Source organism: Cyprinodon variegatus, unplaced genomic scaffold, assembly GCF_000732505.1.
Source record: "Cyprinodon variegatus isolate N-32 unplaced genomic scaffold, C_variegatus-1.0 Scaffold790, whole genome shotgun sequence".
Classification (NCBI taxonomy): domain Eukaryota; kingdom Metazoa; phylum Chordata; class Actinopteri; order Cyprinodontiformes; family Cyprinodontidae; genus Cyprinodon; species Cyprinodon variegatus.
Window position 1 is genome coordinate 499464 of NW_015151243.1, and position 12688 is coordinate 512151.

Sequence of the window (12688 nt, forward strand, 5' to 3'; positions counted from 1 at the left end):
AATGTGTGAGTTTATGTTCATATATCCAGTTAGTTAACAATAAATATATTGAAGCCAAGTTGGAAATAAGCAGAATTATTCTGAAAACACATACAAAGACATAACATTTGTTTTGTTCTTTTTGAAATTATGTTACCTTCAATTCCAAAACCAGGGTAAAGACAATCTAATGGAGAGGTGAAATAGCTCAGATGTATCCCTCATCCATTTGACCTTGATTTAAAAAAAAAAAGCTGCAAGAAAAAACAAAAAAAATGTTTAATAATTTTCAGCTAAATAATTTCCTACATAAATTAAATATCTATGTAGCATTAAACATTTTTTTGCACATTCTTTGCTGTAAAGCCCTTTAACTCCTAAAGCACCAATCCAATGTTACGTGGTTTCCTCATTGGAAGTTTAAGAGTTTTATCAAAAAATATATGAAAAAAACAAACAATCAAAAAACCCTTCAGTATCCTGTTAGAGCACCATTGCATGTTTAAAAGAAAAATACTTAAAAGTTCTAACAGTAAAGTATGTGTACCATCTTTTCAAGCTATTGAGTATCTGCCAAGTATTTTAATTTCACGTGAAGGCGAGATGATATGAAGCATTGATGCTCTGGCTTTGCATTACAAAGCTTTTAACACTAAGATGTCTAACTGAATAAAAAAAAGTTTGATAAGCTAAGACACCAAGGAAATGTGATATGTTGAAAAAGCAGTCTATTGATTGCCACATCACTCAAACACTATGTATACTATTTGTGCACCACACTGCTACAAAATAAACACAACTATGGCTCAAACATCTCAAATTGTTGCCCTAGCTCCTATCCCCTCTCATTTTATTTGCTCAACAGCAAAAACACTATCCTCAGTAGGAAAGAACCTCTGTACTGCTGTGCTGAGTCCGGAAAGCTTTTGGCATTTTGGGTGTCATCACAAGGCAAACATGCACTTGATGACGTTGGTCAAATTGGGACTACAGCCTTCTGGACAAGAACTACAAAAAACAAAAGTTACACAAATGAGAAAACAGATAAAGTTCTCAATTATAAAACTATTTGCCTGTCTCACACAAAGCACATGTAACAAAATGATGAACTTTTGGTTAACTATATGGTTTGTCACATAAGGATTGTGGTCAACCACATAGTTCCTAGCGCCATCTTGGAATGTCCGGAGGTCCTTATCCTAAACTTCCTGGTCCCTGCTCCTTGATAACTGCCAGCACTATTATGAAAGCACCGAGAGTGGAAGCACTTTTGCTATGACTTATGTGTCCTTACCGATTTGACGTATTTGGATTGAGCCTCAGATTTATTCTAGTGCCATATGTTGTATGTAACGATGGAGATTCAATCAATTCACCATTTCAAATGGTTGAAACCGAAAGTGATGACGTGACAGTTTCTGATTAAGTCAGTGGACAATGATCTTACCACGTGGGACATCATATATAAACCATAACCAGACAGTTAATTCATCTTTGAATATAGAAAACATTAAAGCAGTTTGGTGAGGCACCCCATCCTCATGAGGATTAGCTCTGTGTTATACACCCTCGATTCCAATGCACTATTTAGATGTGCACCAAGTGCAACACATACTTTCAAAATGTGGCAACCTTGTTCCATAAAATTCTCTTCATTCCAAAGTATCTAAATCTTCTTTAAAGGATTTTTTCTGGGTGCCTGCATAAGATAGGAAACAGAGTGTATGTAGCTTTACTATTAAGGTTTTTCCTACGGACGATTACACAACTTTTTGACTTTAAAGCATTGTTTGAGTTAGTAGAGCGGCTATTTAGACTCAGTAAGCGACACATCCTAATTAACATATCCACCAAGCTGTCAGCACGATGTCCCTGTTTTTTTTCAAAAAGCTGGAAATTTGTTAAACCCAAGAAAAAAGTAGAAAAACAATAATCTGTAGTGACAACAGTGTCGATGTTTTTTTTGTTGTTTTTTTTATATTAAAAAGAGGAAAGCTACAGTAAGGAATATTATTATAAAGATACTGTCTAGTTTAAATAGATAATGTCTTTTTAATATGCAAAAATGTTTCATAAAAGCAGTTATTCTTCCTTATTTAATAAAGACCTTTTTGATTATATTAGAAATGATCTTTAAGCTTTGTGATCTGAAAGAAAGTCTTCAAGAAATTATATATATATATATATATATATATACATAAAAAAAAAGATGAGATTTGCACTCACAGGCCAATTTATTGGGTACATCTGTTCAGTAGCTTCTTGACTCCAATTAACCAAAAAAAAAGGCAGCAAATCATCGTATTTACACACAAACAGGGAAATTTATAGATGTTTAAACTTAGATTAGATTGCCTGGTCTGACTATATTGTAAACTGAAAATCCAGTGTGATTTTCATGCAAACCTCTTAGATTTGTGGATAATGGTCAGAAAAAGAGAAAATATTTAGCAAATGGCAGATATGTTTGTTCTTTGTTGTTTCAGAAACGACTGAGAAGATTGATTTAAGATGTTTAAAAATAAAATGGTAGCTAATATAAACTTGTACAAAAGTAAATGGAATCCCGACTAAGTTCTCTCAAATAAAACTAAAAAGCAGCAAAGTTTAAAAGCACCCTATCCTATTTAAATTGGCCAAAAAAAAAAACAACATAAAAGCATAATTCTGGGATGACTCTTAAGTTAAGCAGCAGTACCCAAATTGGGAAAAAAAAATTTTATCCTATAGACTGCTGCTATTTTTTTTCCTCAAATTTTGTTCTGTAAAACAAGACTTTTTACATTAGTCTTTGAAACTAGTTGAAAGTGCTTTGGAAGTCAAATTTCTTGTCTGCACAAACATGTATACCTCCATATGATTAGAAGCTCCTTATTATTAAAACACACAAAAACATTTTTGGTAATCTTGGATTTTTAGAGTCAGAGACTTAAAAGTAAGTCCTGCGAATCTGCTCAAAAAACAAAAACAAAAAAACAATGGTTAGGGTAAAGAAGAAAGGCAAATATTTTGCCAAAACAAACAGAAAAAGGTTAATAAGTAAAAAAATATATATTTCAGCATTCTGACTGATGTTAACTGCACCACTATCAAGCATCCTGAAAGGACAGCAAAAATAAATGTTTTAAGGTGTTCTTGATATCACATTGTAATACCAACTTTTCCATCTGAGGTATTTACAGAGCATTTTTGAATATTAACTGGGAAATAACGGCACCATTTCTCATAGATTTGAGAGAACAAACAAATGTAAATATAATAAAACTAAATAATTTGGTTAACTTTACAACATTCAGGTGATTTAATTAAAATAAAATTATTTTAAGAAATTCTAAGCCATGTTAAGAAAAAAAACAGGCCAGATCAATTTCTAAACTTTTTTTTCTTTCTTTGGTAAGAAGAATGGTAGCTCATGAAAAATCCCTACTTTAAAAAAAATAACCTTAGTAACGAAGACATCAAGTTTGAGAAAAAAAAAACAGCAGCAAAATTAACACTTCAAATATGATCTATTTTCCAGCCTTACAGATGCACCTTGAGCAGATATAATTAGCTAAGACTGCTGCAGTTGTTCTCCATCTATTAAGCATCCAATGGAGGAGCTACTGTAAACCTTTAAGCAAACACTTTGCCATCTCAAAACAGTTTGCTTAAACAAAAGATACCAGACTATGATGTGTTGCCTCAGCAACAGCATGGCACAAACATCCACCAGACAAAACCACCCAGCAAAGAATGAAAACCAAATGCTTTTGTTGGTGCTCTTATTTTCAGATACAAACAGCAGATGAGGACAAAAAAAAAAGAAGAAAATTCAAAACTTAAGAATCAATGCTTGATTTTTGTCAATGGTTGTTTTAATTGTTTGAGCACTAAAATGTTTTGAGGGGAGCCAGACACACTGAAGGATGGCAAAGTGCTGATTCAAGTTCACCACAAGTTTTTCTTACAGTTCTCGTCCAACAAATGATGTTGTCAACAAGAATAAAACTTATATTGCATGAACTTGATTTCTCAGGCAAAAGGTCTTACTCCTTATGGTACAGACATAAAATAAACCAATCAGAAATTAAGGGCCTTCCATAAACATGTCAGGCATTTTATTGCTTAAAGGGACCACAAAGAAAACCTCAGTACCTCATTCAAAAATTCAAGACTGATTTTTATAAATACAGCAGCAATCGTTATGAAAAAAAAAATTAAATTGGAGTCAGACTTACAAACGGGAACATCTTTTGGCTATTTTGCATAAACTATTTAGCTTTGTAATTTGATTAAAACAATATTCCCTTTGGGTCATATCAACCTTTATTTCCACTTTTCTTAGTTCAGAGACTATGGAAGCTACCTACGACATGTGAGCGCACTATTTAAAGTCTATTTCAGGGATAAAAAGGGGAGTTGGTATCAATAAAATCAAAGTGAACCAGCACTTTTTTCACTTTCCTACTATCTGTTTCTCAATCTGTGGTATATTTGGTGTGTGAATACTCGGAATGAGGATGGGTATGAGGAGTCCTAAAGGAAACCAGCTTTATTTTCATCTCTCAACTTTAGAATATGATGTAGGCCATCTACTCCCGATCAGGCGGACAGATCTTTGACTCTCTTGGTTTTTCAGAAAAGATGGAGTAATATTTAAATCTCGTGGAACTCGCCGTGGTGCAGTTGAGATATTTGGTTTGACTTTAGTTTGTGGAGCTGGGGTTGTGATGTGTTTTGCAGCTTTGCCTTGCACAGTGGATCCTTTTCCTGAGCTTTGCTTGCCACTACGAGTAGCGTTGGCCATCAATGTCTCCAGTAACTGAGATGCTGATCCGAAGCGGACATGTCCCTCTGTCCCAGTTGCCTCAGAGAACGGAGACAAACTTCCAGTGCGTTTACTGCATGACTCGCAGCACAGTTTGTTGTAGCCTGGGATAGAACAGTATCTTGCTAAAACCTCCATTTGGCAGAAGATTGATTTGTCTCCACTACATGGCTCATCTGAAAGTCAAACAGAGGGAATACAACGATTATTCAGTAATAGGACTGTAGCAGGAAAAGCACTTTACAGTAAAGCATAAAGGTGCTGCTTTTGTTCAGTGGGTTTTGGTCGTATATAATTAGCTGCACATTCAGAAAAAAAAAAAAACAGAACTCTACTGGGAAAAGGACTGTAACATGATTCCTTTTAAATCAATACAAATGAATTCCAGGAAAGTCCTTTATTGGCTCAGGTCCATGCGCCACTCATTACTCTTTTGTAACTTTAAAATATAAATGATGTTTGAAACCTCTTAGGAAGCATTTAAAGCTGACGGAAAACAGCTATCATGGTAACAGAGCTTTTCAGACCTACAGAAGTAAAATGTGAGAAGGTCTTTTGGCTATAAATCCTTCATGTACGACTAATGTGGTAATGCATTACAGAAGACTATTATGAATTAATATATCAAATCTCTTATTTCTCATTGTAATTAACATAGTACAGACTAAAAAATAGACAAAATTAAGATGATTTTATAATAAGATTATAGAATATTCAATGTGGTTGTAATTGTGACAATGGCGATAAAGAGTAATCTGTGGTACAAAATTATATCCATGCACACAAATACCATCACCTGGGCATGTCAATATTTATGGAAATCATTCGTTGGTCTGAAGAGCCCAGTGAATTCAAGTGTGGTAATGTCAGTGGATTATACATTTTATAAAATCAAAATGAAGACATTTTCTCATAACAAAATACTTCACAGTAAAATGTTAGTGTTGTCATAATAAAGGAGATTTGATTCACAATGACAATAATTCAACCACTAAGTAATAGAGTGTGAAAAACTATAGAGGGCTCAGCAGATGCTGAGATGCTTAGTGGTGATGAGTTGGTAACTCTGTGGAGATTCAACCACCACAGACCTCTAAACTCTATGAAGCATTTTGGTTTTCTTAAAAACTTTGCACAGACAACTTAATCAAGTTGAATTTAAGCCTTACATCTCTAATCCAATGCAAAACATCAACTGCAGAGGTGTGAAGCATGCCACAACTTGACACAGGAAAGGTAGAGATGTGTTCTCTAGAGCAGTGTTTTTCAATTCTGGTCCTCAAGGCACCCTACCCTGCATGTTGATGTTTCTGAGGTTCAGCAAACCTGATTCAGATGATTGCAGTTCAGCAAAGCCTGATAATCTGCTATCAATTGGTAACAGGTGTGTGAAAGCTGAGAAACATCTAAAACATGCAGGGCAGGGTGCCTCGAGGACCAGGATTGAAAAACATTGCTCTAGAATGATGAATAGTTCATTGCTCTCTGGAAATCCTGTGCATAAGTCAGGGTTTTGTGTCTGTTTTTTCACGTAATGAAAAGATCTGTGTAAAGGGTATTAAGGTTTTTGAATTTTTATCAGGAGCATTTACCTATTTTACTTGTTCCTTTAACACCAGCATTGCCTCTTAAAATGTACGGGTTGCATCTGTAATGTACAGGTTTTTCAGCAATCTCTAATTTGCAACCCTGTCCCTGGGTGGGCTTCAGGGGTTAAGTAAGACTTAAAAGCATGGGGATTTTAAATATCACAACCACTAAAGTAGAACGTAAACTTTTAGATACAACATCAGAGTAAAAGGTATGACAGCTTGAACCCACAGGCATATGCTGCACAAACATACTAACACAAACACGTGAAAGGTACACACACCCGTACATTAACCTGAAAAGCATGTTTGACCAACACTTGCTCTGCATTTTCCAACCAAACAATTTCGACTGACCACTCAAGTCCTAGATCCATGGGTTTTGTATATTTAAACATTCCAAGATGATTTCAGGTGCGTAACTGTTTACACATTAAAAACCTACAGTAGCTTTATAAAAGAAAAGTTAAAGTTGCCAAAACTTAAACAATTACTTTTCTGTAGAATGAGACAGTAGTGCCATCAAATAGGATTCTGATCTATTATTACCGTAAAAGACCTTTGCACAACGCAAAGATCCAAAGCACACTGAAACATGACTGGTCTGCACAGAATCTTGAAGTCAACAACAGATGGATGATTTGCATCATCCCATTGAATTTTTTTCAGTTAAAAAATAGTTACTCCATATCAGCTTCTTAAAAACAATTAAATACTAACATGAAGCACTATTTTAAACAGCTCTTCGAAATGAACCAATTGATAATACCTTCCTCTCTTTGACACACCATCTTAATTTATGATATTGGAACTTTAAGGTAACGCACCATTCATCCTGCCTTTAATTTATTTGCCCCTGCCCTCTTAGCCTTTATAGATGCAGTTGCTGTGACTGATCCAAATATATTCAAAAGATATTAGTGACTTTAATAACTTTTCTTTCGATAAAAATTGAAAGAGTTATTCTATTTCCGTTACATTTTTAAAAATAACCTACTAAACACGCATACTTACCATTGCATGGTCCAGCTTTGCATGGCCTCACTGCCTCGGGTTTATCCCCATAGCATTGATCTCCGATCCGGCAGGTTACCATACGCCTTTCCATACCCTCACCGCATGTCACAGAGCACTTGGAAAGGAAGAGAAACGGTGAATCCCATCAACAACAGAGCAGAAATTAGTGGAGGAAGGTCATACAAGTGGCAGCCAATGTCTTGGTAATTGGCCAGGATAACAAGCTGACTTCAAGTTCGATATCCACCTGAAAGCTAAATGCCCCACAACATTGTTGTTTTTTTTTTACTCCATCCCCCTTTGTTAAACCGGATTTATGTGAGACTGCACCGTGAAATCTGTAGGGAATTGAATCAACATTTTATCTGCTGGGTAACAGGAAGCTGTGGACTTTTGATTTTCCCTTCAACAGATTTACTTTATGATGCAAGTTCCCATTGACTATATTGATTTTATGAACTTAGTTAGGAAATTGCTGTGAAGATGGGGGCTTGATCTATTCTGTAAGTTTCTATTAGAAACAATGGCAATTACTACGTAATTACTTAGAACATTCAAAAATGAATGCAATGCTATATTTAATAGTATGTAAAGTTTTGTTTATTTTGAGGCATCTAATAAATGATAAAGAACTTAAAAGATTTAGTCCTGCGGTTACAATAAGGTAGATTTATGTTATAAGCCGTTTCTGAGCATCAGTCATAAAATTATTTTATCACTAATTTCAATACATAAATATGACACAATTTATATGTGTAAATCATGTCACCCACACACTGATCATATTAGCAGCTGAATTTAGTAACAGCAGCGTGTCGTTAAATTGCTGGATGTTCATTTCAGTTTGTTGCTGGCTGCCTGTTACACTCATATCTCCAGCTGGCGTTGATGGAAATATGAGCTAATGTCTGAAATCTGTGTCCTCCTGGATCAAACGCAGGGTGCAGTAATCTAAATGCTGCCATTGAAAACATCAAGGGTAAGAAAAAAACAAAACACCAAGTAAGTAGGGTCTCTTTCATATCCCTTTAGGAAAAACATATTTATTTCCGTAATGTTCTGCCTTTATGGTGCAATCTTTTGCAATTAAATCACGAGAAAAAAAGAAGACAACATTGCAAAATTAATTTTGTTTGATTACTTCTCAGTAAGTCTACTGTGAAGCACAATCCAGTGGAACAAATTAGGACGCGCAATCAAAGCTTCCAAACATGTCTTGCCCTTGCTCTCCTTTTGGTTGCTTTGCTCAGGCACTGCCTTAATAGATCACCTCTTCAACTGTTACACCAACCATCTGCATGTCCTCTTCCAAAAAGTACATTAATCTCCCGCGCAGTCGTCCTCTTTTCCTTCTGCTAGCAGCTCTATCTCCAACATCGTTTATCCATAGTATCCACCAATTGTTCACATAACATGTCCAACCCACCTCAGCCTTGCCTCTTGGACGTTATCTGCATGCTGTCAACCATAAGCTGATCCTGAGATCTGATCCTCTCAAGTTTAACATCACAATGTAAACAAGAAGGGCTACAGAGCTGAAGCTCGTAATCCCATTGATAACCTAATTCAATCTATGACTGACTGCCCACCCCACCAACAATTTCCATATATTTCCAGTACTATCCTTACATGACATGAGATTTTGTCTCTATAAAACCAAATAATATGCTTTCAAGGTCAAGATAGACCAACTGTGAGCCATAGAGATGTAAGTGTCATGATTACCATAATATATAATCCACCAGAAATTCTGTGTGGCATCAGGGGGTGCATGAGGAATATGAGACCATTGTCCGCTATATTAGGGATACTCACCAGGAAAAAATCAGTCCAAACCTTGCTAAACAATACATATACCATATCTGTGTAACAGATGAAGGCTCCACTTAGTGATGGAAACATTTTCAATCCCGACAGCAACCAGTTAGAACACTAAGCTACTGGATGAAAGTGTAGTTTTTGTAGCTGACCAGATACCCTCCATGGTGAGATATGAATAAATAAATAAAAATAAGAGGTGAGCTCTCACCTCTGTTGTCACAAAGCATTCTGGGATATATCTGCCTCTTCTGAGGCCTCTCTTTTCTTCTTATACACTTTGTAGACACTTTTTCTCTAACGACCCTCGGCCATTTTCAAAAAGAACCGTGGTGAGAAAGGTGAGCTTCAATGACTGTCTGAAACCGTAGCTCACCACAGATATACACCTGAAAGTGCGCATGCTCAGAAAAAGATAGCTAACTGGACGAGTACGTAGGATGGCCTTACATAAACATATCACCAGAATGAGTGGAAATTAGGAGGACCACTTATTAAGATGATCCAGCCGGAAAAAAGATCGTCATCTTTACTTTTAAGTTTTGTTATAAAACAAATAAAACTTGGAATCTGAAATTCACTGTTATTGATGGTGAAGCAAATTGGCACTCAAACTTCATACAGCAATGAATAATATAGATAATAACTTTATCTCCCCCCATATGGTGAAATAAATTGTTTTAGTGGTTAAATTGTTAACAGTGTGCCTTTTGTGATTCAGTTTTCAGGAGGATAAATGAATATGAAAAATATTGAATGATCAATAGCATAAAATTAGAAAGTAATGAAATGCAGAGCAATAGAAGTACAGAGGAAAATTACATCTATCTGCTCGCAATTACTGTACAAAGTCCACCTCTTCACCTTGATCAATTTTCCTTTCCCCACCCTATATCCTCCTCTCAGAGCTGTGTGAATATGGGTGCTGCTCCTCTCTCCAGTTTGTTTTCCTCTACCTTTGCTCTTCCATATTATGGTTGTATTACAGTACACACAAAGGTAAAAACATGATATTGTCTACTGGTGGCGAAACGTCTTCAAATCTTGAAAACCAAGTCCAGTGGATATTTTTTGAATTTTTACGGGATATTGTCTACAGTGTAGTGCACTTAAACGAAGAATAAATGAATAGTCTGTTTAGTAAACACATTCTCAAATGCAAATAACCCTGAGATTATTAATTTTTTGTTCAAAAATATGGATGCTATTGGACAATTTAACTTTGCCAAATTTCCTTGTTGTGACATTTTTTAATCCAGTCTAAATTATATATCCAGGTAAGGTCTTTACATTGATTACTTCTGTAGTTTTGTTTATGTTCTTTCTTGTATCAAGTAAACGCAACTGTTAGAAGATAGTGTCAGAATACACCACAAGAAACTAAGATAGGAATATCAGCCAGCCCTTCGCTAACTGTAGCACCTCAATTTTTCTCAGAAAGCATTCTTAAGCCCAAGCATTAGCCCAGTTTTAGATCTATTAAATTATTTTTCAGGTCAGTATTCCATACGTGTGTATGTATGCTCCATGTGGGCTGCCCTTTTCAAAAACTCACTTATGTAACATTAGACGGTTGGATCTATTACTGAAAAGGTCTTAAGACGCAGAGCACAGCTTTACGGCAAACCGAGCTTCCATTAAACATCTATCGATCCTTAAAGTTGTTGTTTGGCAACAAAACAAATAGATTAGCTTTGATTTTCAGTGCTCTGATGGAGGTTTTAAATCTATAGGGGGGAATGAGGCTTTGTCTTTACAAGTAACTCCATGACTATCTGCTAAATTTTACAGACCAGCAGTATCAACAACAGCGTTCAGGGGGACTAAACCTGGAAGTTCCCAAGGGCTAAAAGTTACACAGCATTATTTTAATACCAAACTAAAAATCCGCAGACTCCAAGAGAAACCCTTCTGTACGCCGTCTGCATTTATTTCAAGCCTTTTTCAGTATTTGGTATCTTTCAAATACATGTCCAAACCGAAAAAACGGAGGAATAACACCATTTATTATTGAGGCAGTTTAGCACAGAATGGCTTTCAAGGAAAGAGTTAAGAATAAAATGAAGATGACACATGTCAGTTCTCCAGCCCCTTACTATACAGTAATAAGTTTAATAAGACGAAAGACAAACTCTATCTAATGTGGTGCTCTGAGACTTTCTCCACCATTGCATCATTGTCAATTTTTAGAAATTTTTTTCTGCACTCAAAATTAAACTTAGAAGTTCCTTATAATAGATAAATTGTCTACTACGTAATTATGGAGAGTTAGTGAATATTTTGCTTTTTTAATAAACTGTATTAGCCTATCAGTTTTTGAAGTTCTTTAAACTTACTGCTCTACCCTCCAGAAGAACTTTATGATTTTTATCTGTGATGGTTAAAATAATAGAAATAATACTTGACTAGACTAGACTTGGCCTCAATTTTTTTTTTCAAATACATAATTCTTTTCTAAGGCTTTCTGTGAATCTTCACCAGGGATGCCAAAATTATTAGATTATTGAGTTTTTAAATCTTTAAATCTTTTTCAATCTTTTTCAGGACTCACTTTGTGGAATGGAAACAAGTTATTTTGAAAAGGAGATCTGAAAACATCAAATTAAATATTACACAAGCTTTATAATTCACTTTAGTAGCTGATCATGTCGAGTTCAATAGCCCTGCTGTATAATTGATGCTACGACCACTGTTTGAACTACATCATAAATCATTTATATTTTACCACTGATGTTAGCTGAGACCAAGGGCTGGGCTTTCTTTAAGCAGTAACATTCTCTGGTCAAAGAGCTTATGGAGTACCTGCGACCAGCTTCCAGTCCTCCACTGGGCAGGACACGGGACTCGATTACAAGGTCTTCGGTTCTCTGGCTTCTCCCCAGTGCAGTATTTGCTGTGGATGGAGCGGTTGGTGCCATCGTGGAGGGACTGTACGCAGCGAACTGTCCGGATCTGAAAACCCAGGGAGCCGCAGGTTTTGGTACAATGCTCCCAATCTTCGGAGATCCATCTAGATAAGTGAACATAATCAGAAAATTGAGATATCAAAGCACGTACAGTTTATGATGCAATTAGATTAAAAGACAATTGAGAACATATTTTGTTTTTAAGCAAACCTATTTTCCAAGATTACATCCATCATGGACTACACATTCCAGCCCCTGCACCAGACTGTAGAGGAGTTAAGCAGCTCATTTAGTGAAACTCTTACACCCTATTTGTAAAAAGGAGTGCTACCGCAGGTCATTCATCCCTGCTGCAAGCAGACTCAACAATGCTACACAATAACTGCAATAACTTGAGCAATAACTAATGTGCAATCACTATTTAATACCCTGTGCAAGAACCTGTTCATATTTAATACCCAGTGCAATTACTATACATAAATAGCTATTTATATAAATACCCATTTAATACCCTGTGTAATAATCCTGTCAAATAAGAGACCTCACTTCTTATGTGTATATGTGTGTGT

The 12688-nt window shown here is 35.8% G+C and overlaps 1 protein-coding gene across 2 annotated transcripts in view; it reads right to left on the reverse strand.

The window, feature by feature from the left end:
- Positions 1-2185: 2185 nt before the first annotated feature.
- The window catches only part of LOC107098578 (A disintegrin and metalloproteinase with thrombospondin motifs 3-like), a 232713-nt gene continuing 222210 nt past the window's right edge, over positions 2186-12688 (reverse strand). For both annotated transcript variants that reach the window (XM_015396319.1, XM_015396318.1), the window contains exons 18-20: positions 12016-12223; positions 7393-7510; positions 2186-4965 (exon numbers count right to left, since the gene is read on the reverse strand). In XM_015396319.1, the coding sequence (XP_015251805.1) occupies positions 4520-4965; positions 7393-7510; positions 12016-12223 (772 nt within the window). In that variant the 3' untranslated portion in view covers positions 2186-4519. The remainder of the gene's footprint in view (positions 4966-7392; positions 7511-12015; positions 12224-12688) is intronic.